General features: G+C 40.9%; 3 protein-coding genes across 4 annotated transcripts in view; 1 reads left to right on the top strand and 2 right to left on the bottom strand.

Moving 5' to 3' along the window:
• The window catches only part of pex26 (peroxisomal biogenesis factor 26), a 5458-nt gene extending 4320 nt beyond the window's left edge, over positions 1-1138 (bottom strand). Inside the window, exons 1-2 of the mRNA XM_005923576.2 lie at positions 830-1138; positions 611-748 (exon numbers count right to left, since the gene is read on the bottom strand). Of these exons, the coding sequence (XP_005923638.1) occupies positions 611-748; positions 830-1002 (311 nt within the window). The 5' untranslated portion in view covers positions 1003-1138. The remainder of the gene's footprint in view (positions 1-610; positions 749-829) is intronic.
• Positions 1139-1182: 44 nt separating this feature from the next.
• llph (LLP homolog, long-term synaptic facilitation factor) lies at positions 1183-3672 on the top strand. The gene is made up of 3 exons (XM_005923578.3): positions 1183-1308; positions 2397-2624; positions 2750-3672. Exons 2-3 carry the CDS (start codon positions 2408-2410, stop codon positions 2911-2913), a joined length of 381 nt encoding a protein of 126 aa, XP_005923640.1. The 5' UTR covers positions 1183-1308; positions 2397-2407; the 3' UTR covers positions 2914-3672.
• A 757-nt stretch (positions 3673-4429) lies between these two features.
• hcls1 (hematopoietic cell-specific Lyn substrate 1) lies at positions 4430-12937 on the bottom strand. 2 transcript variants are annotated; one of them, XM_005923574.2, is made up of 16 exons: positions 12798-12937; positions 11950-12033; positions 11771-11844; positions 11029-11152; positions 10773-10883; positions 9737-9791; positions 9539-9649; positions 9342-9452; positions 9156-9266; positions 9016-9071; positions 7733-7802; positions 7450-7601; positions 7171-7371; positions 5251-5419; positions 5098-5166; positions 4430-4892 (listed from the first exon to the last, which is right to left on the bottom strand). In XM_005923574.2, exons 2-16 carry the CDS (start codon positions 12031-12033, stop codon positions 4756-4758), a joined length of 1635 nt encoding a protein of 544 aa, XP_005923636.1. In that variant the 5' UTR covers positions 12798-12937; the 3' UTR covers positions 4430-4755. The 2 variants fall into 2 exon arrangements, with proteins under 2 accessions (XP_005923636.1, XP_005923637.1); XM_005923575.3 differs by lacking the exon at positions 9539-9649.
• Between the last annotated feature and the right edge of the window lie 1198 nt (positions 12938-14135).

Raw genomic sequence — 14135 nt, forward strand, 5'->3', positions numbered from 1 at the left:
GCAAATTTTCAAATATATATCGTGATAAATATTTTTGGCCATATCGCCCTGCTCTATGACAGATGTCTTTTATTTACAACAACAACATTTCTTTATCACAAAAGGCTGAAGTCATTAATATAAGGTTTGATTATAATAGCACTCAGAATGAAGCAGAAAAACACAGCTCCTATAAGTGATTTCAAACAGCTATTCTTTTGAAATTCAGCATCTGAGAGACTTTATACTGTTTGAGTGAAACTGTGACTATGTACCCTCTTAATCTAAATTGAGATCAGTCAGTAAAAAACAGTGAATTGTTCATGTCTTTTAAAAGTTTTATTTTTAAACGTCGTTATTAGTAAGTTTGTCATATTTGAATATTTCTGTTATTTGTAATTACATTTTATTTTCATTTTTAATTCATGATTAATTATATAATTAATGACGGATCAAATGTGCTGATTTAAAAAACATGTCTTGGAGAATTTGCATATTTGAACTCTAATACGATTTGTATTTTATACTTTATTTCATATTGCGTCCACCTGCCCAAAGGCTGGGGATCAATAGATCAGTGTGTAGTAATAATAATAATAATAATAATAATAATAAAAAACTCTTTCCTCACCACATCTGCATGATCTTCGCTGGTATTTTCTCCTGCTCATACTGTTGCAGAACCCAGCAGAGGACATCACGCCACTGATTGAGCTCAGCCAGAGCCTGAATCCCTAAGATGCAGAAACCAGCCTTGAGCTCTGCACATCTGCAGGAACAGATGTTTCTGTTATAACACAAACATCCAAGCTTCCAGTTAAACATGTGCGTGAAGCTTCAGGACCCTCACCTGCTGTCCTCGGGCTCCAGGCCGGCGAGACTCTCCAGACCACTGAGACATGTGTCAAAAGCCGCTTGGAAGTCTCTGTGCACCATCATTTGTTCTGCAGCCGACTCCAGCGTGTTGAACATCTGGGTCACAGCAGCAGAGAGCGGAGGGCTGGCGGCCTGGAAGCTGTTCATGACTCCCGGATGAACTTAAAACAAACCCAACAAACACTCAAAGGGTTTAAAGCACTTTAGCTTGCAGCTAAGCACGAAATTCTCCACAACGGTTTGTTTACCTTCCGTTTAGCTTCCTGGTATTAGCCCACTGTCCAATCAGACGCCACAGTCTTCAGAATGTCCGAGGCAGCCAATCATATTGCAGCTCTTTCCAAAGCACGTGATACATTTTTTCCCAAGCTTCTAAACACGTGTGCGGAGTAGAAGAGTGTGTTGTTCACACAGTTTAAGCGTCAAAAAGCTCATCTGCTGCTTCTGTGAAAAGTAAGTCACACTTGTATGTTATATAGTGGATTAATGATCACACCTGTATGAGTTTAATGAGGGAAAGAGGCTATTTTTATGTGTTTTTAAGACTGGTGCCTCACTAGGAGTTGGGTAGCTAACTTGCTAGGCTTATTGTGACGGCCAGTATCGTGTAACTAAACGGAATTAACAGCATTTTACCATTTCTTTTTGGAGGGGGGTGGGTGATGATGATGATGATGTTGTTGTTAGTGCTGTAAATGTTCAACAGACCAAACGTTAAAGTTTATCACTGAAGCTGCTCATTCCCGTTTTATTGAGATTTAACAGCTCGGTGGATTCGTTGATCCTAACTTGCCTATAAAGTCTTTAGGTTTACGTTATTAATCATGGAAGGAAAATTGTAGTACTGCACTTGTCGGCCACTTTGTAAGATACATCTGTTTACGATTCAGCCAATCACGCGGCAGCAACTTGGTGGATTTAGTGAAATGTGAAAGAAAGGTGATGTAGGCGAGTTTGAATACGGCATAGTTGTTGGTCTGAGTGTTTAAGAAGATGCTGATCTGCTGGGATTTATAATATTTTTAATATTAGTGTTGGGTACTAGAGACCAGCTCAATGTTTATAGAGTTGTAGAAGAAGACAGTCTGAATGCGTAATCAGTTTTATTTAGACTTCTCTCCCCCAGGTTTACTTAACTTTATTAGTTAGTTAGTTTGTAAAGATGTTGCAGTTTATTTTCATTCTGTTTTTTTGTTTGTTTGTTTTGTTAGTAGTATTACTAAAAAAATACGTTATAAATGGATTTTTTTTTTATTCTACCTACCTACACAAATGCATGTCATATTTAAATAATATACATCGTCTTGAGGTTCTTAAAAGTAAATCATAGATTAATTAAAATCCAAACATCCTCCTGAATCCCGGGCTTCAGCTCAGGCAGTGTGGAAGAAATCGGTAGTCATTGGCGAGACATGTCGCCTCAGACAATCCATTTGTCTTCTCTTGTTTTTACTGTTGTGTGGTGTAAGGATACATGTGAAAGTCCTAAAAATTCGTGAACCCAAGTTTGCTTGACTGGTGATTTGTTAATGTCTTCGCAGCATCTTTAAAAATGGCAAAAAGCCTTCGGAGTAAATTTAAGCGAAAGATGCGGGCAGAGAAGAGGAAGAAGAACGCTCCAAAGGAGCTGAATCGTCTGAAACAAGCTCTGACCCTCGATAAGAAAGGAGAAGTCGCCATGACCGACATGCAGGAGATCGCCACAGTGGTGCCAGCTGAGAAGATAAAGAAGCAGGCCGACGTTAACATGGAGGAGGCAGAGCCTGATGGTAAGACAGTGAGCACCACAGTCAGCAGCCTTTATAGTTTGTTTGGTTTTTTTTAATTACGAGGTGATGTCACACCTTTTTCTGTGTCACGTGTATCGTATCATGTGTGCGTGTCTGTGTTTCAGATGGCAAGATGGACATGGACAGCAAGCGCAACAAGAAAACTCTTCTGGATGAACATGGACAGTATCCGGCGTGGATGAGCCAGCGGCAGGCCAAGAAAATGAGGGGCAAACGATTGGGAAAGAAAGGTGGCAAGGGCAAGAAGAAGAAGAATGTTGCCTGGTAAACCACTAAACGGGAAGACCATAATTCTAGCTTAAAGACTCTGGAAGCTGAAACACAGCATCCTTTCGTGATAATTGTTGTGTTTCTTAATTAAATTTCATTGTGTCTGGTGGATTTGAAGATTTCCGGGCTTTGCCACAGAGCCTGAGATCGTACAGAAGTTCACTGCAGAAACTGGTTTGTTCTCATGGAACAGCAAAACCCTCTCTGACTTGAGATCAGAGGACGGAAAACGTGTGTGTAGTGTGTCTGCAGAAATGTGAGTGGTGCACGTGTATTCTCTGCCGCAAGTTAAGTCTCTAAACTCCCATAAAAAATCTGTCCTATGATTTATTCTGTTCACTCGTTCTTTTCATTTTCTTGACATCGTGCAACTCTTGCCCACCTCCAGTGGCCCCTGAAGGTGTGTCAAAAAAACAGAATTATTAGTATTTTAATATGATTTATAATTTCAATTGTTGTTTGTCATAACTTTAATTCATTACGCACATTCTTTACAATTCCAGTACTGTGCAAAAGTGCATGGTGGATGCAGATGTGATGGTGCCTCTTTTATCGTGTACTTGTCCGGTTTCCTCTTTTTATGGACACACTGCATGCACAACATGCCGGGATATGCCGACAATCACCTCGTTGGTACAAAACTCCTATTTCAAGCCTTTCACCCTGTGTTATCTTTGCCGTTTTTCATACATTCAACTAAAGAAATGACAATAAATGATGTTTTTGGTGACAGACTAGTAAACACAACTTAAATTTAGTTCATTGCTAAGTTGTCTGTTATGTGTATACACATAAATCTTGAGTTAGGTGTGTGTGTGTGTGGGGGGTTACACTTGAATGATTCATAGGTCAGTGTTAAGTGTTTCAACAATCAAACAAACATTCCTCTAAATTGGTCGGGTACAATGACTGGGCTAAAACTGAGTTTTAAAAAAAGCAGCCAAAGTCCAAAACTATGAAGCAGGTCAAGAGCACTTTAAAAAATTACAAGAAGGTCCGGCTCGTACAATATATTGAAAAGAAAAACTTTAACATTTCTTAAAATGTGCATCATAGGCTATGTCTATCATCTGGTGATTTGTTTTTGCTACATCTGTGTTGCAGTGGATGCTATGGAGGTATATCATAAAAGGCCAGACCTGTGTCTCCCCAGTTATAGGTCTTAAATTAAAAAAATAAAATAAAGTGAACCAGAATCTTTCACCTGTCAGGTAATTGCCTGAACCGCTGCACAATAAAGTGACCAGTTTAATGCCGGTCCTTAGCCATAGTTAACGTGATACTGGCCTAATGTTTTTGTGAGGGTTTTCTACTTTTACCATTTCTGTTAGACTGCCAAATGTTATCAATGTTGGCTTCTGCTGCAGAGTCGTTACATGTTTAAGGACTAATCATCACCTCGCTCATCACTGTGTCCAAACACCAAGATGGCGATGGCTAAAATGATCAGCTGGTGCTCCACATAAGTGTTTTCAGGTCACTGTAACCGCATCAGAGGAAAGACAAAGCACAGGTTACCAGGAAGCTTTTATTAGAATAGCAGAGCCATTTCTGGTCGTAACTGTGATTACATTGGTAAAATAAAAATCCAGTGAAAGAAATGAAGAATAAGGTCATATACCATCAGTTCCTTGCAGAGGTGTACACGTTTGCTCCTGATCAGGTTTGGCCTGATGCTTTTTCAGTCGGCACATTCAAAGTGAAATATTACACAAATCAACTGATTTTAAAAATTTGCTCTGATTTGATTGTTAAATACAAATTCCTCCTCCTGTTCAACAATATTGAAGTTTGTTTTTAAGTGAAGCTTGTGCAAAAATAGACTTTGGGAGCGTGTTGCTCACTCGATCAGCTGAACGTAAGCGGCCGGGAACAGACCGGTACGTCCGTGACACTGTCCCTTCCACCAGCCCTCGTCAATCATCTCTATGTTGTAGATTATGTCGTCTGGATTGAAGGAGATCTCGTCATCGGCCTCTGCGTGAAAAAAGAAAAGCAAAGGATTTATGCTCACATTTAAAAGGAAAAATAAATACAAACAAAAGCACTTGTGTCACAGCGCCAAAGGAACACCTGTGCTCACGATCCCCTTTCAGTATGTAAACAAGGCAAACCAAAGTAGCCCAGATCAGCTATTCCACAATGAAACAGAACATCTGAAACAGAAAATGGAGAGTCTTACCTCCAATATAGTCATAAATCGCTATTGCCTTCTGGCCACATGTCAGGTCTTCATAGTCGTTCTCGTCAGCTGGGAGATAAAAATATGCGAGATTAATGATCAGTAGCCACGAAAGGGGTCCTGATTAACTCACGGCTTTGCTTAGAGGCAGACCTTTACGCTGAGGAGGAGGAGGAGGAGGGGGATGACCGATGTCTTCATACTCTCCATCATCATCATCATCCACATCTATTGACCTTTCAGGCAGAGGAGGGGCGCCCGGTTCCTCAAAATCGTCCAAGCGTGGTGGCAAGGCCGGGGGCTCCTCGTATTCTGGTTCCTCCTGAAAAGTGGAGTTCGATGATTTGTAGTTAAGCATCACAGGTGAGGATCATTAGAAAGGAACCCGTTTCAGAGACTTAGGTTAGTTGCTGAGTTTTGGAGATACCAGCTGTGAAGATGTCTCTCTTCTTACAGCATTTTGCACCACATGGTTTTGCCTTTTTTGTTAAAAAAAAAAAACGAATAGCCTCAAAGTCTGCTGTAAACATTTTCACATGGGACCTATTTTCTTTCTGCTTTTCCACATCCACAAACCAAAAACATTCTGCAGAATTATGTTACTACTGACATGTGACTTGTCCAAGGATAAAAAAAGCACCCAACTCACCAATTAGGTGTCTACACGTAAAAGACAACTTAAGAAAGAACCGGTTTTAAATGGTGACTTTGCCTAAAAACACATTTGTCACAAAAACACATAATTTGTCTCCATTTCTTTAATGAATTTATGAAAAATTCCAACGATACGACAGTCTGACAGACTTGAATAGTATCTTTGTACCAATAAGGTTGATTCCCAAAGAGCTGTTAGCTAAAAACACAGAATATCTTGATAGTATGGTGTGCAGTATATGTATGTGATAGTATGTGTCCTTACAAATTTGAGGAAACTGGAAATGTGGAGGGCAAAAGAAAAGAAGTGGCAGATCTAAACAACTATCTACAGCAGATGGACAGTATCTGAAATACCTGCATACCTGGATAAATCACAATGCACACAACCAAACACTATCAGTCATGGATTGGCATACATGCCAACCCCCTGATTTTTCCAGGAGAATCCCGAATTTCAGTGCCCCTCCCGAAAATCTCCCGGAGCCAGCATTCTCCCGAATTTCTCCCGATTTTCCATCCGGACAACAAAATTGAAAAACCATATCCCAGACTGGCCCAGCCAATGCCAGTTTCCAACAATGGCTACTACTACTGCAGCCACTTAGTTTTAATATTACTCTTATTAATCTTTCTGGGTTGCAAAATAAACTTTTAACATATTTTCAGGCGAGAATGTAGCTGTGTAAACTTCAAATATCTGAGCCGGCGAGAACAACAAACTCCCGGCATATCGTTTTCAAACCCCCGCGGCCTTTTGCTACTCAGGTTAAACATGATATATAAGTCACTTAGATAACTTAAACATGTTATTGTGTGGCCTTTTTCAGTGTTTTATTTGTTCGTGAGTAAATGGGTTTGGCTGAGATTAAAGTTATTAGATTAGATTAGATTAAATAAAACTTTATTAATCCCTCGGGAGGGTTCCTCCGGGGTTTTCACACAGCTGAATAAATGTCAAACAGAAAAGTGATTAAACAGAAATGTGAGATGGTAGAGAATTTACACCAGCGTCTGGTTATATTTTAGATAGCAAGGAGCAGACGGCAGAGTTTCACTGCACCGAGAGAGCTCGTGACGTAATTCTGAAGGCTAGACCGTCCAATTTCACCATCGCTCATTTCCGGTTACCCGGCACCTGAGGACCACGAAGCCCGGGTCCTCAGGTGGATGCAGCCTCTGAATTTGGACACCCCTGCTGTTATAATAACGGTGACATTTAACTTATTTTATCCGATAAATAAACATAGTAAAATTCAAGTTTTTTGCATATATAGGTATATGTATATCTATATATACAAAAACATATAAATATATATAAATATGTGCATGCTGGAGGAAAGATGGGTGAATATGAGTCCCATGTTTTAAACACGAGTTGTTATTTGGTACATCTGATTTTTCATATGTGTTTCTCACCACCGGCTCCAGCTCTGGCTCCGGCTCTGGCTCCAGCTCCGGCTCTGGCTCCGGCTCTGGCTCCAGCTCCGGCTCTGGCTCTGGCTCTTTCTGAATCTCTGGAGTGCGACGGTGGATTTCTGGTGTTGGCATATCGTCCTCTGGATCAACATGATGAACTGGTGGTACTTGAGATTCCTCCTCTCTTCTTCTTTCTTCCTCCTAAAAGAAAGAACATCAATCACGTGAGCTGAAAACAGCTCACCTTGTAGCTCTTTACATTTTTGCAGCGCAGCGTACCTGCTGCTGTCTGCGTTTGGCCTCCTCTCGCTCTCGGCTCTCTCTGGCTTGCCTCCTCGCTCTCTCTTCTTCTGCTTTCTTCCTGTTCTCCTCATCAGAAGCCTTGGCCATATTCTCAAAGCGTGCTTTCAGTTTCCCTGCACCTGCACTCGCTGCATAATAAAATCCAAAGTGAATATGAATGCAGTGCATCATGTTCACCATTGAACAGTTGTGGATTTAATTGCTTGCCAGACAGATGGCAGAGTGTGAGTGATTATGTTGGAGAAACAAATGAACTTACAAGCCTCTACTGGCTGTGTCTTTTTATATGCAGAGGTCGGGGAGTCCATGTCTGTGAAGCCTGCTGCACTCTGGAGGTTAATAATAGAGAGAAAGAATTATTTTTCAGAAGGTTGAATTGTCACTACAGATATCATGTTTCAATAATGACGGTTACAGCTGCAAGAATACTCAAGCAGGCGATTAACTGACTGGCAGGAAATAAATCAAAATTAAAAATTAAAAGCTGGAGTTTTGACAATCTGCTGCTTGTCTGTTCCTGTCAGGTCAGGATGATGTACAGGCTATGAAACAGCCTTATTTCAGCTGATGATGTGGGCACATCTGGGCCAATCTGTTACTGAGGACCTCTGATACTCGGGCTAAACCACAAAAAGATGGAGCTAAAAATGTGATCAAGAATCAAGATGTTTGATGGTTTTTTGTTTTTTTTTAATGCTTTTGCTTAAGATTAAAAATCTTTTTTTGCAGAAGTTCCTTGGCTAAGAATCAACAGTGGTTACACAGCAACAATATATACAAAAAAATTATACAATAAAGCATCGGTAACTGTCAGGCCAGATGGGGGTGTAGTAAGGTTCAGGCCCACTCACTTAAATCTTTTAACAAGTTGTGCCAAAGGTGACTTTGAACATGACAAGACATCAGTTCAGTTGTGTCTAAGTACAAGTTATTTAGATATGTCACCACTTTGCAAAGGTCTGGAAGAAGACCCAAACAGTCACCATCTCAATATGAAACAGGCTGGGCTGTAAAGACAAGGGCGGATCTACAGGGGGGCAAAGGGGGCAACTGGCCCAACTACATATAAGGTATTTTTACATACTTCACTGAAGAGGTATGTGCCACCCTAGACCTCTTGCCCTTCCTTTGCCCCCCATGTAAAATTTTCTAGATCCACCACTGTGTGAATACAATAACATCCTTTACCTTTTTGACAGTAAGTCAAATCAGTGAGTAAGATGGGAACAGACCAGCATTGGTCTCATAAATGAGAATGTTTATTCTGGTTATACAGAACAAGCAGACTATTCAGGCTAAGAATAAGATGTACAGTGGTGGAGAATGGCTTTAAGGTTTTAGGTAGGTATTAAAACATTTTTAAGTTCATTTTATGAAAATGAAAACAGAAATAATCGATGTTAATTCCAACATTTAGCCTGTGTGCCTCACTTTTTCCAAAGTGTTAATTATTCCCAAGATGTTATGGCTACTTTCCATTTTATTCCAGATTAAACAATGAATCCAAAGACAATAATACAGAATTTCATCCTTGATGCTGACCTTATCCATGCGGTCTGCCTGTACGCCATACCGGCCACCGAAACCTGCTGAATAATCTGAACACAGAAGCACTTCATCAGTGTGATGAATACAGGAAGTCTGTTCCTGTAAATAACACATCCGTGGCTCTCTCCTCTAACCTTTTTGTGACTGATGTTTCTCCGTCTCAGCTTTGTAATCGTACCCCAACGCAGCTTTGTCGACTTTCTCCTTCTCAACACCAAATTTTCCTCCAAATCCCTTTGAGTAATCTGCACAGAATAAAGCAATCAAGTGTCATGAAAAAAACGGTGGCCGAACCTGCAAAAGCTGCAATTTTAACTCACCTTTCTGCGACTGATGCTTCTCTGTTTCTCCTTTATAGTCATACCCCACGGCAGCTTTGTCTACCTTCTCCTTCTCCACCCCGTATTTCCCTCCAAATCCCTTAGCGTAGTCTGGTGAACATAAATTTCAAATGCATAAAAAAGCAAATATAAAGCACATAATATAAAAAGAGACAGTTGCTACAACCTGAACTCACCTTTCTGAGACTGATGCTTCTCAGTCTGACTCTTGTAGTCGTACCCCAAAGCCGCCTTGTCCACTTTGTCTTTCTCGACACCGTACTTTCCTCCAAATCCCTTTGAGTAATCTAAAGCAGTGAGTTATAAGAATGTAAGATTTAGGCAAACTTCTGATAGGAGAATAGTGAATGACAGATGCAGGACAGTGGACGTACCTTTCTGAGATCCATGCTGTTGCACTTCTCCTTTGTATTCAAAGCCGACGGCAGACTGCACAAAGATTGTAATCATAATAAAGATTAAGCATCGTATGTGTGGAACTTTTCTTACTGAAGAAACATCAGCTGTGGAACAGGCTCCCAGTGTGGATTAAGGAGACAGACACTCTCTCTACTTTTAAGATTGGGGTTCAAACTTTTCTTTTTGACAAAGCTAATAAATAGAGCTGGATTAGGTGACACTGAAGCCTCACCCACAGATGCTGTAAAGCTGGGGATGCTACAGGACTTCCCATGATGCACTGAGCTCTTCTTTTCCACTACCGATGCATTTATATGTCACTACTCCATGTCCTCTCCTCTCCTTCCCCTCACACCCCAACAACAGATGGCTGCCCCTCACTGAACCTGCCTCTGCTGGAGCTCTCTTCCCATAAAAACTGAGTCTCATTTCTCTATTTGTCATAAAAACAGGCTATCATTGATCCCTTTCCCTTTCCTTTAAAGTCAGCTTCTGATTGGCTAACTTTGACCATGTTTAAAAGGAGTATCCACCAGTATATGTAGGTATAATAGAAACAATGGAAAGTATAATAGATCCCAGTTTTAACTGTACCGTTCACAGCAGATGGCCGCCCCTCCATGAGCCAGTCTCTACTGGAGGTTTGTTCCAATTAAAAGGGAGTTCTTCCTTCCCACTGTCACCAAAGCACGTGCTCACAGTGGGTCATATGAATGTAGTGATTTTCTTTGTTTTCTTTGTATTATTGTAAGGTCTTTACCTTATAATTAAAGCCCTTTAGGGCAACTGTTGTTGTGATTTGGCGCTATATAAATAAAATTGAATTGAATGAATCCTGTTGTTTGATGGCATAGAGCAGCAGACAGAAACACAGCAGAGACGGAGACCTCATCATGTCATTTAAATCACATCTGAGTTACAGAATATCAAAGAAAAGATGTTAATGTGGGTGCAGTGTGCTCCCTTTTACTTATTGTTGCCTATTGTGAAAGAGTCTGCTTGTCTTCTCACCTTGTCCACGCGGTCCTTCTGAACACCATATTTCCCTCCGAACCCTTTTGCTGCATCTTTCTGGGAAGAGTGCTTCTCCACCTCTGCTACATAGTCGCTACCCAGAGCCACCTGGACAGCAGAGACACATAGGTTCAAACAAAAAGGACACCGTTTAAAGAAATGGTGGGCACAGAGTCGAGGGTAAAGAGGGGTCGCAGTAAATGATAGAAGCATATCACCATAATTCCGATTTCAATGAGAAAAACGTGTTAACCTTGTCCATTCGATCCGTCTCCACTCCAAACTTCCCTCCATATCCGTACGATGCTTTGGGAATGTTCTCCTTCTGCTTCACTTTCTCATGCTCCTCAGTGACCTTGTTTCTGAGCTCTGCAACACTGCAGGGGCCAAAACACATGAATAGTGAAACAGACAGAGTTCATGCTATTGCGAACTCAATCACTAACACTGATACACTCATCATGGTAATTTTAAACTGTTAGTATAGCAGTTGTTCCTCTGCTGCTTACTCTTAATCTGTTCCAATATTAAAATCTCTTACGAGTCACAAATTGAAGGTCACAAATGCTCAGAAGCTCTGAGTACATGGATACTGCTAATGGGTGGGTTTTCCCAATAGGGTGGGTCATGTGTCTGTCTAACTAACCACAACACTCTCTTAGAAGATTAATTAAGTTTTCTGCTTGATGAGGATCCACAGCAACTTTGAAGGTTACCAAATATTCATTAATGAGTGAATTATTGACCCTGAATAAGCCACAATTGATACAAAATCTGTCCCACCCGGTCAGCAGAGGTTTAAATATCACTGTCAAAGAGTTGTCAACATCACCATCATCATACATTATCCATATTAGGAAAGACTCGCGGCCTGACAGCTTACGCTGTGCTCTCACTTCCTCTTCCTGTTGCTGCACAGCACCCACTATGTCCTGAACTCATCTACGTGCACTATAAAAATAATATTTCCAGGAACAGGCTGCACGTCTTTTCACCTGATGTGTTCTTTACGTCCTGAGCCCTCGATGGTTTTGGCCCCCCACCTCTGCTCCTGCTCTGACACGTCATTCTAAAAAACACACACACACATAAACACAAAATCAGAAATGATTGACGCAGAGGTGTCTACCCAACCCTCCCTACAGTGACGCTCACTCCAGGAAGTACACAGTACCTCAAAGTCAGGGTCCGTCTCCCAGTCATCCCCCTCTCCAGCCACCTTCATGCTCACATTGTGGCCCACCACTGACTTCCACATCTGGGGGTGGGAGATTAAAACACAGTGAGCCACAAAGGACAGATGCAATAAAGATCAACGACCCCTTCGTGCATTAAAATGATTATTCTCTGTTTAGGTGATCACTAAAAATAAACTAACGCACAACCACAAGCTCTGACCAAACTCTGCTCAAGTCTCAAAAAGGAAGTTATTCTGAACGTGATGGTTCATTTCCCCAAAAAGAACATACACTTATCTTATAAAACATGTAACTAAAACACTGAAAAAGCTGCATTATAATATATTATTTAAGAACATTATGTACTGCATATGTTAAAATCATCTTTAATAAGGTGGAAATAAGAGATTTTATGTCGTGAGGGAAGCAGATAATCTAATAAAAATGAAGTCTTTTTCAGTAGCTGGCTACAATTTATCTTTAATTATATTTTTATGCCACTTTTATTGCCATAAATGGTAATTCTAGGCTAGTAATGACAGTCTCAGTAATGCTGGGCTTGTTATTTTTAATATTGGACACACAGTTCAGGTAAACACTGAGTTAAAAGCAGAAAATAGGTTATTCCCGTATTATTTAATCACTTTTATGTCATTCAAATGCTTCGCATCTGAAAACATGAGGCTGTTAAGTCACATTTGTCGCTACTAACGTTTCACTGTGCAGCACTTTAAACTGCGACTGCTTACATCTACTTCCTTAATTTAACGGAAATATTAACAGAGGAAAGTTAGACGCTGGCTTGTTAGTGGCTTCACTTTGAATACAAATATAAGATCTTTACCTTTCAGTTGTTGCGCAGTTTGCCCGTGTTTAGATGAATAATGTGCAACAGTAAGCGGTCCTGCGGGGTCTTTGCACGAGTCGCCGCACTCTAACGGGCGAGAAGTGAACGCGGATCTAGCACACGTGAGCGCGCTTTGGTGAAAATACCTGCACAAGTGTCGCCCCTGTCTGCCCTGGGGATTTAAGAGTTCATACCTGACAGCAGCGTGGCCGTTTTCTTTTATTTTTCATATATAAGCGTTTAAATTAATTGTAGGGATTTAAAAATATATATAGATAGTGAAGTGCTGCATTCAAGTACCGTCCGAAATCAAAGAAAGTCCACCAGACATATGCGCTCTTAAACAGTTTCAGGTCATAAAAATCTCCTCTTATGTTTTCCAAGCTAAAGCAGTTTAAGACCGATTTAAGTAGACTGATTACAGACCAGCTGCTGTGGTGCAGTTGCAACATTTGGGGGCTTACACAACTTAAAACAGCTGGGGAAAATGATAATGAGCACTCACTTTTGGAGTCTGTCTATGCCTCAATAATAAAAATGGGGTTGGTTAAAAGCGTTTGCAGTTTCTGCTTGTCAAAACCAATCTCAGAGGGCCACTGGTGCGAAATGGGAGGGTAGGTCCTAAAGTATTCGGGAAAAATAATCAATCTCGTTACCAAAAAGCAAGCAATGCATCCTGGTGCATCCTGCTCCTGCCTACCTCCCTATATAACGTCAGCAAACGAAAACGCTCCTACATAGTAAAAGTAATAAAACCAGTTTTAAAGTGAGTCAAACACCTAAAATAAACTAAATCTACAAAAATAATGTCAAGAAACAAAAGCTGTGACCTTATTTGCAAGATTTCTAAGTGTCATTGTGCAGATGTGAGCGTGAACGGCGCATTAAGACTGGGCTGTATTCTCGTGTAATACCACCGAGAACCACAAGATGGTGCAGTGAGTCAGTGTAACAGGAGGTATGCCACCATCATTCAAGCTCATCTTAGCTCACAGGTGTCGAATTACAGGCCTCAATGGTCGCTGTCCTGCTTGTTTTCCAACTAACCTGCCCTTGTAGCTTCTTATTGGCAAAGCACACCTGATCCAGGTAATCGGCAGCAGGTAGAACAGGGATATCTCAAAAACAAACAGGATGCTGGCCCTAGAGGACTGGGGTTCAACATGTTTACACATTGTCACAAAGCTCAAATCATCTCACACTTTGTTTTTGAACACTGACAGGGAATTCCCGCTACTCAAATGGTCTCCACAGTCACCAGATCTCGAAACAAGAGAAACTTTGGGATGTCTATAATGGATGTACAGCGGACAATTCTGCAGAAACTGTGTCAGT

The sequence above is a fragment of the Haplochromis burtoni genome, unplaced genomic scaffold (genome assembly GCF_018398535.1).
Source record: "Haplochromis burtoni strain Fernald_Lab_line unplaced genomic scaffold, NCSU_Asbu1 Contig_49, whole genome shotgun sequence".
In the NCBI taxonomy this organism is placed as follows: Eukaryota; Metazoa; Chordata; class Actinopteri; order Cichliformes; family Cichlidae; genus Haplochromis; species Haplochromis burtoni.